The sequence below is a fragment of the Pyxicephalus adspersus genome, chromosome 7 (assembly GCF_032062135.1).
Source record: "Pyxicephalus adspersus chromosome 7, UCB_Pads_2.0, whole genome shotgun sequence".
NCBI lineage: Eukaryota > Metazoa > Chordata > Amphibia > Anura > Pyxicephalidae > Pyxicephalus > Pyxicephalus adspersus.
Genome location: NC_092864.1, coordinates 60490438 through 60505563, shown reverse-complemented (window position 1 = coordinate 60505563; position 15126 = coordinate 60490438). Strand labels below are relative to the sequence as shown.

Below are 15126 nucleotides of genomic sequence, written 5' to 3'. Positions count from 1 at the left end.
TCCAGGCAGCACGATCTCAAGGATAAACATAGGAGAGAGAGCAGAACGGGAATGAGCAGAGGGCAGAATCTGGCAGCTCCCTGGGCTTAATGTGGCCCGTGGGCTGTAGGTTGGGCACCCTTGTGCTGTAATATTCATGCTTCATGGTATAAATATAAATTTGTGACTGTCGACAAGATCCTCAGTGAAGAGCGTACAAGCAATCCTCTGCTGCCTAAGCTCCCCAAAGTCCTTGCTACCTTTAAGTAGCTACTGGGCTTACCACTGACATACTGGTTAATATGTCAGTGGGCAGTCCTGCAAGCATTTTACATGGTAAATCCAGAAAATGTCATTACATTAATAGTAAAGAAAAACCTGTAATGGTATTTTTTTGATTTGTTTTACCTGCTTCCTTTGTATAAGGATTCCTTTTCCAAAGCTGATAATACAATGATGATAGTTCTCATTACAATAGATGTGCCGGTTTAAATTTCTTCCACTGTTTTGTATAAAAAGCATCCTACATAGTGTTAGGGAGTATGCAGCAGCAAATAGAAATCATCATGGAATATACATTTTAGAGGCTTGGTTTTTCTGTTATGAGGTATTGTACCAAAAGTTAACTGTGCATCTCCTAAATCAGGGGAGTCCAAACTTTTTGCAAAGAGGGCCAGATTTGGTGAGGAGAAAATGTGTGGGGGCCGACTATTCAGCATGTACTCAGGGTTGGTGTGGGCTTGGTCTGTGCAGGTCCCGCACAGCACACGCCCACCAAGGTGACGTGAGGGATTTCCTGTGCATGGAGTCTGGTGTCAGTGCGGGCTCCGTGCAGAGCATGTTCTTGGAATCAGCGTGGGCGTGGTGTGTGCGGGTCCCACACAGCACATCCTTCACTATACCGTAGGGGATTCCTTGTGCACAAATGGGGACTCCCGTCCTGCTGGTAATGCCCACCAAGTAGCAGGCCAATTATTATAAGGTGGTTGATCAACTCTAATGAGATAGAAAACGCGTGTATTTTATACTGTGGTCAACAGTGCTGCTGGGCCACATAATATTGATTTAATGACAGAGGCTGTGGGCCGGTGGAAATCTGAACATGCGCGGCAATTGGCCCCCGGGCCGACCTTTGGACATGCCTGTCTTAGATTGTAAGCTTTTGTTTTTAGGAACACATAGGTAATGTAGTAATGTAGTAATGTAAGTATAGATTCAAATGTGTATACAGCTCATTGGTTTAGCAGGGCAAACTAGATATTTTTCTAAAAAGCAAGTAGTTCAGTGATGCTAGAAAAATGATATACTAGCTTGCAATGAGCGATGAACTTCTTTTCATTGGGAGCTTCCATGTTGGGTTTAGGGTTTTTAGCAGGTATAGTAATGCTCTAGTTTATAATCTTAAAGTGCAACTGTGGCTCTGCATTGAAAAATTGCAAGCAAGCAGGAATTTTGTTGCAGAAAGGTAGGTAGGGCAATGCCCCTTCTGTAATAAAAACATGCTTACCTGTCTGTGCAATCTTCAGGGCCACCGAGAGAAAATCCGGGCCCTTATACAAAGTGTGTGTGGGCCCTTATACAAAATTCTACACACATGTATGTGTGCATTTTATTATTTATATCAAACAATCGTAGATTACATTGATACATTTAGATAAGTATGTATAGGTAAAAATGTAATAATAAAGTTCGCTAACCGTCAAGCAGTTCATAGTCTCGAATCTCTCGAATAACGTAGACAAAAAGGCAAGCGACGTCAGTGGGTCCTTGCTACAATTACAGCATTTACAGGGAACATTACCTGTCCTTCGTTGCAGTCTTCGTTGCGATGAACCAGCATGGCTTGTGTCTCTTTTTATTCTTCCTCCCGGGTTTCAGCATGAAAGCAAGGAGGAGTAATCCGAGCAATAAGTTTGAAGTTAGGAATGAACAAAGTTGATAGTGACTTTCACAACTTTTTGTTTGTTGAATCTCGTCACTCAAAGGTATTTTGTCCTAGTCACAGCCTTTTATTGCTTCGCGCTCACTCAACGCTTCACGATCTTGTAGGCGAAGGTTCTCACAATACAATCAAAATTAAATTATTTAAATAAATAAATGATCAAATTATAATAAAAATTATGGAACAGGTTGGACTTCATGGGCCCCTAGAGCTTCATAGGCCCCGGAGCCATGTACCAGCTGCACCCCCCTCTCCTCGGGCCCGGCATTCTTCATTTATAAAATGTTTATTTCAAGAATCTTGGCAGCCTGATGGGATTGAATGAACTCCTTTGTACATGTGTGAAAGTTACATCATCCAGACCTGGCAAAATGAGATGGCCGAGGATACAAACCCAGAGGAGAATGAAGATGGCAGTGCCTGTGACCGAGCAAGGACTGGTGAGTGTAAATAATGCATTGTAATCAGGCAGATATTTAGTAGCTACGCTTTGGTTGCTTTTCTTGAGGTTCTATTATTGGTTGTAACACACAATTTTACCAGTACAAAGATGCATGTGTATCCAAGTGTATCCATTTACAACAGAAACAACAATAAAGGGCAGGCTCAATCTAAATTCAAATAAGCCATCAATGTATCCAGAAATCCCAGCTCTAGCTTCAAAATGGGCTATTTTAGACCCATAATTTGTAGGACACTTTGTAAAGGTCTGAACTCCTGATAAACAGAGTACACATAGGGCCTGTCACGTTAACAGCAAAGCTCCAATAACACAAGGAGAGCTGTGCTTTGGTTTTACAATCTGCATGACTTAGCTGTCAGTGTAACAGCTAGGATTGCCACCAGGCCAGTAAATGACCAGCCTTGCTGGTTGGTATATTGTATGGGCAATGCCAGTAGTAACATTATTACAGTTTTATACATAATGTATGTACCAAAATGGACATTTTAAAGACCTGCCAGTTAAATGTTTTGTTTAAGTGTGATTTCTGTCTTTGTACAATTATTTTTGATCAAATTCCCTTGATGTGATAAATGTGCAGTATGTTAAAGTGTTAAAGGGCTGGTAACAAAAAACAAAAAACAAAATGTAGGGGTACAAGGAATTAGGCATATGGGTGCCATGTATATAGTGACAGTCTTAGAATTTTTTTCCATGCCCCTGTAAGGGACTTTGATTGGTTAGGGTTAGTAAAATGGTTAGGATTTTTGTGTGTTTCTTCAAGACTGAGAATTAAATCTGGATGCTATTGAACACAAAGATCTCATTAAAATAATAATAAAGTAAAGAAAAAATATTTTTGATTTAATGCTTCCTATAAATTACTGTAGACTATGATTACAAAGTTCTTTTGGGCTTGAAAGGATTTCATTGTTACATCTATTTCTTAAATTAACACTGCATTTAAATTTTTGGATACATTACTCTAATTTAGATATAGCTTCCTATCTGGGCCTTAAATATATGAGGTGCTTTATTAAGTTGCAGAGATGAAATGAGTTGCTCCTGAATGTTAACCTTTAGTAATTTTAGATATATAAACACCCTGTGGTCACCTTCAAAACATCCCTTTAATGCAGAGGTCGGCAAAGTTTTATGGCCACTAGGCCATTTATGGGGTGGGCTCTGGTAGTTCCTAACGCCCCCCTGGCCGATCTGCCAGCAACCCGCGGCTCCGGAGCCGACATTAGGCTGGATTAGCCAGGTGGTGTTAGGCCGGAACAAACTACCCCTGCTTTAATCCAATGAGAGTGAAATGGTCCAATGCGATTGCAGAGCCTTTATTACCTTGATGAAGCTATTTGTTTTCTTTGATCACTCACTCACTTTTGAATAGCCTCATTCATTAAAGTAAGAAAATGTTAATAATTTGATTTATAACTGAATACATAAAAAGAAAGAAAACTCAGATTAAGGATGAAGGAAGAATGTATGTATTAGGTATATTGTTATTAATTTAGGAACATGAAAGCATTTCATCATTTCAGTACAAATCAGAGATGCGTCTAAATGAGCCAACCCTGGCATTCATGGCTCCCCAATCAGTAAATCTCCTGTATTCCCCACTTTTTAGGAGATACTGACGTCCCCTGTAATTGGGTTGTTCGTAGAAGATCCAGTTCCCCTCAAGAACATTGCAAGAGTGGATGTCATGATAATTAAATTCTTCATTCACATGGGGGCAATCTTCAGTGAACTCCATCATCTGACCTCTGAAGTCTTCTCTCTCATAGATCCTGAGTCTGAAGGCGCCACAGTGCTATTGTAAAATATACAGATATAGATCAGATTGTGTCTATGACCAGATAAGTACAGCTACCATTATTGTAGAGGACTACCAAAGTGCTGCCCTTCTTCCATATGAAATCACAAACATATGAGTTGCTCCTGAATGTTAACCTTTAGTAATTTTAGATATATAAACACCCTGTGGTCACCTTCAAAACATCCCTTTAATGCAGAGGTCGGCAAAGTTTTATGGCCACTAGGCCATTTATGGGGTGGGCTCTGGTAGTTCCTAACGCCCCCCTAGCCGATCTGCCAGCAACCCGCGGCTCCGGAGCCGACATTAGGCTGGATTAGCCAGGGGGTGTTAGGCAGGAACGAACTACCGGCTAGGCCGTATCTGGCCTAAAGGCCAGAGTTTGACGACCCCTGCTTTAATCCAATGAGAGTGAAATGGTCCAATGCGATTGCAGAGCCTTTATTACCTTGATGAGGCTATTTGTTTTCTATGATCACTCACTCACTTTTGAATAGCCTCATTTATTAAATTAAGAAAATGTTAATAATTTGATTTTTACCTGAATACATAAAAAGAAAGAAAACTCAGATTAAGGATGAAGGAACAATGTATGTATTAGGTATATTGTTATTAATTTAGGAACATGGAAGCATTTCATCATTTCAGTACAAATCAGAGATGCGTCTAAATGAGCCAACCCTGGCATTCATGGCTCCCCAATCAGTAAATCTCCTGTATTCCCCACTTTTTAGGAGATACTGACGTCCCCTGTAATTGGGTTGTTCGTAGAAGATCCAGTTCCCTTCAAGAACATTGCAAGAGTGGATGTCATGATAATTGAATTCTTCATTCACATGGGGGCAATCTTCAGTGAACTCCATCATCTGACCTCTGAAGTCTTCTCTCTCATAGATCCTGAGTCTGAAGGCGCCACAGTGCTATTGTAAAATATACAGATATAGATCAGATTGTGTCTATGACCAGATAAGTACAGCTACCATTATTGTAGAGGACTACCAAAGTGCTGCCCTTCTTCCATATGAAATCACAAACATAATTCCAGTGTTCTCCAATTTTTTGATTCTGCAGCTTGTGTTTGTTTGAAATAAACCTTATAAAGAAATTATTTTGAATAACATTTTTAAAGTTTTTTTTTGCCTAACAGGTCCTAGGAACAACCAGTCAGGTTTTAACCAATCGATTATGTTGTGTCCCCCTTGCTGGATTTTACATTTATGTGTAATATGTGCTGGAGGTTTACAATAACCTTTATTTTTTTATTACTATCTAATTTACTATTCTCATCCAGTATTTTTATGGATTGCATTGACTTATGGACTGGTTTACTCATTGCTTTTATTTATGGTAGTGATGCAAAAGACTTGACCTCATGGTCCATAATGGAAAACATATCCTTACTTTGCTCTAAAATAGAGTCCCCAATACAATCAATTATTGTAATCACATTCAATTACCTGGGGGATTAAACGGCAGGACCTGATGGAATCACTCAGACCAGACCAGTGCTGACAGTCAGGATAATCTCCCTTCTTTACAAAGTACTGCTGCCCAGTATAGTTGGGACGTTCATAAATCATCCAATTTCCATTCTCAACTTGGATAGAGTTGCAGCGACTGAAGAATGAGTTTAGTTCTGAGCTGTCAGTGCTGCACTCATGAGAGCGGCCCTGGAAGTTTCTGTCCTCGAAGAAGACGATCTGCAAACAGATTTGCACATAAAGAAAGTTTAATGTTGACATTGCTTTTTTATTTTTGCTGATAAGCCCCAATACATGCAAAATCCACAAATGTAAGCAAAACTGACAACATTTCAAGGGCTAAAACCTTCTTACTCTGAAAACGGAGGTTGTAGACTAAAAAATGTTACCTGTATTATCGTAGTATTTGACCTTTTGCTAAAATGGAGCTCACCCCCCCCCCCCAAATTGCAAAAAAACTTTAGTCATTTGCTAATATTTTGGGTATGTCTGTTATGTGGTGATCCCATTTGAAAGATTTCCTCACCTTTGTTCTGGTTACAACTCAAAAATATTTGGTTCCCATCTACTTTCTCCCAATAGTCACCATGATTTTTATCTCCATAAACTTCACAGGGCTATTACTGATAAAAGGAATAATTAATTGTTATTGCAGGGGCAGCTTCCCAGGCTTCCCGAAGAGAATGTCTCTTACATTATAATATATTGACCATAAAAAGATTTGTGCATGTAAATAAGCATGATTCTGTTTACAGAGAGAATAAAGTTCATATGAGTAAAAGTTTATTTTGCTTCTTTCTATGTAATACGGATATTTTTTTGTGCTATAATTCTTAGCAACAAATAATTTGCAAAATCAAATTGATAAATGCTAATAAATGTTTTGTTTGGCATTTTCCAGTTTAGATCAAAACTTGCCATGAGTATAGACAGATGAGCATACTTTGGCTCTGTAAAATTTAAATAGGAAAAAAATCAAATCCTCCTAAAAAATTGGGAACCCAAAAAATGACAGCTCAAAAGTGAAAAAAGTGATGAAAAAAGTTAATACACCTACATATTCTGACAAGTTCCTTGGAAATGCTGAGCATTCCAATTTTCATGTGAAGATGCTCCTACATAGTACTGGAATGTCTTCTTGTGAAATTTGGCATACACCCAAGATGCTGTAGGGAATCAGGGGTAGGTAAGGTATATGTCCTAACTTTAATCCTACTTTTGTACTATATAAAAAATGTTTTCCAATGGTATGGGGCTCTGATTTATAATGCAGACTTTGCTTGTAAGTTCAAAGTTAGCTTTAATAAACGGTACAGGTGGCACAAAAAGGCAAAGTTGGGGAACAAGGGTCTGCAACAATTTGACAGCATATATGTGGACTCTCTTATCAAAACCCATCTGCAAAAAATGTAAAACCTTTCTTTGTATCTACTGTTTCTGAAGCCAGTAAAGGCTAATCTAAGAACTGTCTGGAGTAGAACTATTTATTATATACAAACTCTATTATATATATATATGATTTTATCGATTGATGTATAAAAGTAAGCTTGTACAAAACTAAAGTAAAACACTATTGTTACCGGAAAATAATATATATATATATATATATATATATATATATACGCACACACACTTACCTTTCCCATCTTGGAATACAATGTTACAGTGAGGTGGCATGCAGAGAAATGAACACCTAATTTATAGTTGTTCCAGTAACAGTATTCTTTGAATAACAATGGCTTAATTAAATAGGATAGTAGATCAAATTGACAGAGTCAGCATTCTTCTTATCATAGGACTGAAACACAAAAAAATCACCAGCACAGGCAACTTGTTTTATTTTCTTCTGCAACATCTGCAACACTATCTACTGAATACAGAGAATGGTCAAATAGCTTTTGTTTATCATTTGGATGTTTTATTATCTGCCTTGTATTATTGTGTTTGTTGATTTTAATAAAAGGCATCAAAGAATACCATACAATATTAAAAAGTAAATAGAATACAGCAATAATGAAGGTGATACTACATTGGAGAAATGACAAACATGACTAAGAAGAAACTGGGGGTGTTTGCCCACAAATAAAACATCTCCTCAAATGCCATTATTGCAGTTAGCCTAATTTAAAATCTTTAAAAGGATGGAGAAGGAATGGAGGGCGCGAGGGTTAGAAACACTTTCTGGTAATACTGAAGAAACAAAGTTATAAGTGCATTTTTCATGTCTTGGAAAACTAGAAAGTTTAACAAACTATATGATAAAAGTAAGTAAATTTAAATAAACGCAAATGATCACCACCAGGTAGGGAATTTTAATGATATTTGAAGGCAGGGAGCGTATCACGGTTGGTCTCCCAGGGCTCTGAGATGATAGCGAAATGCAAGTCCTCAATAATCTCCTGTAGCTGAGGGGATGGGAGTGTCTCACGCAGCTTTAGTTGTATCATTTTAACTACCTGAGAAATTAAGACTTCAGTAGTTTAAAATAAACGTTAAAAACGTTAAAACTATTTTAGACTTGGGACAATTTCCTTTTTTCGTACATATGTATATATATATATATATAAATATATATATTTACAAATTTTTTTTTTTATTAAGGAAACAAGTAAAATAAGAAACCCTTTTTAAATGATCATGGATTGCTCATTATGATCTGACAGTAGAAAAATTTACAGCGATTACTGGGTTAAATATTATTTTAAAATGAATGTCTGTGATCAATCAACTGTATTAGCTTTATGGATAAATACTACAATGGTAATATATATTGTCAAGAAACCAGTTTGAGATGATTTGAGTTTTGTTATTTTGGTGCAATGGTCATATGGGGAACATTTAGTAATAAAAGCATGAACATGGTTAGCAACAATACAAAGGTAACCCGTGGCATTTACAGTGGAACTTTCAAACCAAAATGAAAAACATTGTATGGGACTTTTAAAGCATCAAGTCATAAAAAGTCATATATAGTCTGTAAAAAGAATATTTATTTACAAGAAACATTAAAAAACCTATACATAAACTGCATCAAGATATAACTGTTATACATTTTGTGGGTGATGAAAATTGTGATGTAAAATGAGTAATGTAGGGAGGCACACACTATAAAATATACATTATTATTGAAATAAAAAAAAAATAATAATAACAATAATTATAAATGCATTTTCACATATACATGTATTTACATACAACACAGAATAAAGCGTTTATAGAAACCTTATGATCTTTGTCCTAGAGAAGGTCAGGAGATCCATGCACTGATAATGAATAGAAAGCAAAGTCAGGGAAAGACACACAAAAATTCTCAGCCGCTGATGAAACTGTAAACCAAATTAAAGAGTTTATCTACAAACAAAATAAATCCAATAATCAATAGGTGAAGTGATAGTTATAATTAATTGAACTGTACTTTGAAAAAAACTGCAATCAGGCAGGTCCTTTATTACAGAAGAGACAGGCAATATTCCTTCTGCAGTAAAATAAACTTACCTGGAGGTTCACAATCTTTTCTTCTATGCATGTGCAGTACAGTTAGGTGGGACAAGGCCTCTGGGGGGTTGAAGGCAAAGCACAGGAGCTTGAATTTGATTTTGAGGTTAAAACTAAGCCACTGTAGAGATCTGCAAAGAGAGGCAGCGGAAGAGGAGCAGAGGGAAGGATGGATGAGTCTGGCTGCAACATTCATAATAGGAGAGAGTCGGGTTAGTGGAATACCAGAGAGGACAAGGTTACAGTAGTCCAGACGAGAGATGATAAGAGCGTGTACAAGGAGTTTGGTGGTCTCTGGGGACAGGTAGGGGCGGATTTTTTAGATGTAGCGCAGGTGAAAGTGACACAACCTAGAGATTTTCTGAATGTAGGGGGTGGAAAGTGATGCCAAGACAATCAGGTGAATTTATTAAAGCTCTCCAAGAGGCATTTTTGCCCAGAGAACTGACACTCACTGGATATATTTCCCTTTTGGACCATTCTCTGTAAACCCTAGAGATGATTGTATGTGAAAATCCCAGCAGAATAGCAGTTTCTGAAATATTCAGACCAGCCCTCCTGGCATCAACAACATTGCCACATTCTGTATATTATCAATGAATGATTTGTATACATACATTAATAATATTAGACTTATGTAAACATGTGACATATTAATATACAGTAAATATAATAGTATTATGTAATTAAGATACGAGTGTTGGTCATTCTTGTAATGCTGGAGAAGACATGGTACCAGAATACTTGCAGTGCAAGTGCACTAGATTTGTTGTCTTTTCTGTATAAAAAATTATTTGCTTTCCCCCCTCCCTGGCTGCATGGTCACCCATCACAGATTCAGCACAAACTATGTTTTGGGCTAATTAGTCCCAGAATCCCTTAACACACTTACTGTGCATTACAATATGTTCACTCCACCACCCTATCATGGCCGCAGAATGATACAGTTATCACATGGTGCCACTTTCTGCACTATTTAGAATCTGTCCGTTGAGCCACATTGGGGCATGTGGTTGTACTTACCTACATTGGGGCATGTGGTTGTATTTACCTACATTGGGGCAAGTGGTTGTATTTACCTCTATTGGGGCATGTGGTTGTATTTACCTCTATTGGGGCATGTGGTTGTATTTACCTCTATTGGGGCATGTGGTTGTATTTACCTACATTGGGGCATGTGAATGTACTTACCTACATTGGGGCATGTGGTTGTATTTACCTACATTGGAGCATGTGGTTGTATTTACCTCTGTTGGGGCATGTGGTTGTATTACATTGTGGACATTTGTGTTCCTTACCCTTTGCTGCAACTACTTACCCTTCCCTAGAGGCCCTATTTGCAGATCAAATGCATACAAAATTAAAGAAGCATAGTGGTAGAAAACCATGGAAAACCTCTATTCTATCCTTTAATTTGGCTCACAATGTGTATAGTCACAATGGTCAATACACCGCCTTAGCTCATGTTAGTGCAGTTCTAATGGCTTGGTCCTTCACTTTAAAATTAGGTATTTCAAATTTCATTAAAAAAAATATACTTAGACATGTATCACAAAAACTTTACACAACTCACAAATTGAATTACACAAAAAGAAAACTTAACCCTAATCACCCATAATCTAATTAATAAACCTAACCCCTAAGACTAATCATATATAAATAAACAATTTAATAAAAATGAACATAAATTCCTAATACATGTATTAAAATATTAACCAAATACCACATCATTTTAATATATTACTGTTTTCATATATTAGAATTAAACATTAGAATGTAAAGTATCATTATGGCTTAATCTCACATTTTAACAACATAACATGTCAGAAAAAAATCAATTCATTGTAAGAGAAAAAACATTATCAAAGTGCAGTACCAATAATCCTCAGCACAGGTAATTGTTCCAAATCACCCGCTAGAGGGCAGTGTTACACCATACCAAAACTCAGTGTGATCAATTGTGCTAAATGTTTTCCCTATTCATACAGTGCATGTCAGAGACTATTTTGGAGTTTTAAAGTTGTGAAATTATTACATAACATTGCTATACCCTGCCAAAATTCAAGCCAATGGATCCATAGTGGCAATTTAGTACAATGCTCCTTTACATAGGGGTTAGGTCTTCTACAGAAGCAAGATAATACTGATTTCTGTTCAGCTCAAATGAAGTCATTATTATTTTTATTATTATTATTAATAATAATAATAATAATAATAGTAATATTAATAATAAACAGGATTTAAATAACACCAACAAATTATGCAGCGCTGTATAATAAATAGGGATTGAAAACGACAGACAGGTACAGTGACAAGGACACTGCATTTATATTGAGATCAATTGGTTATTTACTTGTTGATGTTGTTAGCCTGAAAAATGAAAACTTTTGCAGCCAACACATGTAAAATGATAGGTTAGCTGCAATATATTACATTTTTGTTGTTAGGTTTAGATTTTATGTAATGTTAAGGAACATCTTTTAATGTATATCAACACTCAAAAATACATTAAAAAATCTAAATAGTAAATAAACAAAGACCAGGGGTGTGGTGGGGTAGGCACGGGTGGGAACGCTGTGCCCCCACTTTTTTCTTTTTTTACAAAGAACTCTTTGGTGGTCTACGGCTCTGGACGGTCCCCCCCCCCAGCCATTAGCCAGAGCCGCAGGCAATGTCTTCCGTATGGAATTGCAGGCTCAGAGAGGTGGGTGGGTTGTCTCTGAACACAACCTGCCCACTTTCCCATTGAAGGCTCAGACCTGCCATGGGAGAGTGGGTGGGTTCTGGTATCATGACGTCACTCTGGGGGAGGTGTCTTCTCCTTTGAGTGAAACAGACAGAGGGGTGGTGGGGCAGGCACTAATCATGCCCACCCCTTTTTTTTTAAGACTACACCCCTGATAAAGACATATCAGAACCAAAGGAATTTCTACAGTCAAACCTGACCCTATCCACTTTTTTGACATTTAAAAAAAAGGGTAAAATAAGCAAACATGTACAGAAAAAAACAGAAAGGCATATAACAATTTAAAATTAGAGCGCAAAAGTGCCAAGATTGATATACTAATACTATTACCATATTTACCTTATAATGCAGTTATAACAAAAATCTGGATTTATACTCAGGGCGCATCACTAGATGGTACCATGTCCTCACATTAAGGACCTGATTTATTAAAGCTCTCAAAGGCTGGAATGGATTTCTTCAAAGTCTATTTGCTAGCAAATGTTTTGAATCCTGGACCAGATCCATTTTAGGTTTTCTTGATCACCCAGCCTTGGAGAGCTTTAATAACTCAGGCCCATTATTAGAGTTTGATACACACTTCACGTGAGGACATAGGGTCATCTACCATGGCCCACAATAATGCACAAAAGAACATTTAGGATGAAGTGACCCGTCATAACCAACACTACTAATGACTTTAACCTGTAAAAAGGGAAAAAAAAGATAAACAGACTTTTTTGGTGTGTTTGTAAAATAGCACATGTGCCTCGGGTTTATACTTAGGTCAATGTATATTACCTGTGTTTTTTCAGGTAAACATAGTCACCATGGTTTATATTCTGATTGAACAAAAAGAGAGGATCAGACAAAGATCGAAAGTCTAGGTCTACCTGGAAAAACGGTCTGTTGCTACATAATGATATTGGTATGCTATCAGTTTGCCAAAAACAGAAGAATATTTACAGTATCACAATACCAATGCGTAAATAACACTCAAATGTGAGTCAGTTGTATACAAACATATAAGCATTAGCAAATAGTCACATGAGTTCTTGTCCATATATCCTTAAGTGTTTGAATACAATCGACTGAAATTTGATTGTTGATTTCTCAATGTTAATTAGATACAATTAATATTATTAATGTTTTTGATACCCTGATATGCATAACAATATCATATCATATGTACAAAAAGACTCCTCTTTCCACATAGACCTAGGCTCAGATTTATCCGATTCTCCCTTTTTGTTCATATTGCTACAAGGAGTTAGTAATTTATTTATTTACGCAGGAGGTGATTAATATTTTTCCCCCTTCCTGTCTCTTTTCCTACCTTATTTACTAAAACTCTGAATATTATTTTCAGATTGTTTTATATTTGAGTATAGACAAATAGTCTGTTGGAATTATTTTGGAAAACAAGACTTCTCTTAAAAGTTCTTTAAACCAAAAAAGAAGGTTAAAATAAGTCCCAGTCCTTTCAAACTTTGTAAAATCTTTCCAGTCCAGTAAGACAGTAAGATTTCCATAGTTGAATATCATGTCACCCTATACAATGAGGAGATAATTAATAGAAGGGGCAAACTGCCCCACATCACAGGAAACTGCATTAGGTGAGCAGCAAAAGTAGCAGTTAGAAGGTTGAGACAAACCATTTAACACTGGCAGGAGTGCTTACAATGGCCAGCACTTTTTAATTTGCTTACAGTGCAGCTTTTATCCCAAAAAAACATGTACCATATATTCTTGAATATAAACTAATTGGAATATAAACTCAGGTATTTACTTTTACCTGAGAACACAGAAAACCTGTTTAAACTCAGGTATAAATGTAAGGCACAAAATATGTCCGTCACTGTTAACATTCTAAAGAGTAGTCTAAAGAAATGCCAGTAAAATGTATGTGAATAAATACATTCATGCCTGTGGTAATTTTAAACATTTATTTAAATGGGAAGTTAATTAAAATGACATGGATTAGCTTGTTTATTTTCCCCTTTTTATAGGTTAGAGTTTTTTCGTAATTTTGAGTTAATGATGGGTCATTTTTTTGGATCTTTTGTGCATGTTTGTTAGCGACCAGTAGATGGCGATGTGCCTCTGTGTAAAGTGTGCAACAAACTCATGTCTCCAATGGCACCATCTGCTGATGTAACCCAAATATAAACCAGGATTAATTTTCTAATGAAAGGGCAAGAAGTCTTGGTTCATACTCAAATATATTTAGTAGGTGTAATGTTTTAGCTGAATTTAGTCTTTGTTTTTACTGTAAGGTCCATTTGATATTCAAATTATTTCTTTTGTCTTTCTGGAAGGCATAGTCCAGCCATGGTTAATTAATTGTTAATAAGGTTCTCCATGATAAAATTATTCAGCCCCTTCAGACCTACTGGTAAATTTAAAAATAAAAATGTAGCTTTGTTTATTTAAAACATATAAAACAAACAAAATATAAAAACAGTATAAAACAAACAAAAATGTTTAACATAAAATCCCTATGCACAGGCTAAGTAGAATTGAAATGTATTCTGGAGGAACCAAAAGGTGTATAAATTATTGTTTTTTAAGGAAGTATGGTATTTAAGTAGGCAAAAACTTTAGTTGGGTAAGAGGGTGAACTTGAGTAGGTTAAGAAATACTGGGATGGTGGTGCTACGATTCTTCTTCTTCTTTGAAGAATCGGGGCCTACAGGGAAGGCATAGTCCAGCCATGGTTGCCAATTTTGAGACACCTTTCATGTCTAACCAGAAGCATAGCAGTGAGTTTCTGAATAATGGACCCCTGTTATATTCTATTTTTAACCTCCTGAAAGTGTAGAGTGGGGTATTTCCAGGCCTTAGCAGCCTATTAAATATTTTATAATTTAATTTTATAATCCGTGTAATTTCTATCTCATAGCTGTAATGATGATCACATATTTAGGAATCATACTGATTTTCTCCAGATTGCCCAAAGCTGTCATTTGGCAGTTGAAGAAGTGAAGGAATATATACAGATACTTTTTCCTGGTTCTTCTTAGTGGAGGGAAGGTGATATGATCCTACACATATGTTTAATACAAAGTATGGTCTATGAGGAAACATATTGTAGAATATTGTATCTTCTCTAATATCTCTTCTTTTAATCAGATCAATGTGAATGATAATGTTTCCTCTTTGATTACTGCATATGTGCAGTAATCCTATATTTTGAACTATGCACAATGCCTTGTTTTGGTAATCAAAGCTAAGGATGTA

At 36.5% G+C, this 15126-nt stretch overlaps 1 protein-coding gene across 1 annotated transcript; it reads right to left on the bottom strand.

The window, feature by feature from the left end:
- Nucleotides 1–4756: 4756 nt before the first annotated feature.
- LOC140335764 (gamma-crystallin B-like) lies at nucleotides 4757–7327 on the bottom strand. The gene is made up of 3 exons (XM_072418680.1): nucleotides 7304–7327; nucleotides 5643–5885; nucleotides 4757–5105 (listed from the first exon to the last, which is right to left on the bottom strand). Exons 1-3 carry the CDS (start codon nucleotides 7310–7312, stop codon nucleotides 4830–4832), a joined length of 528 nt encoding a protein of 175 aa, XP_072274781.1. The 5' UTR covers nucleotides 7313–7327; the 3' UTR covers nucleotides 4757–4829.
- Nucleotides 7328–15126: the final 7799 nt, after the last annotated feature.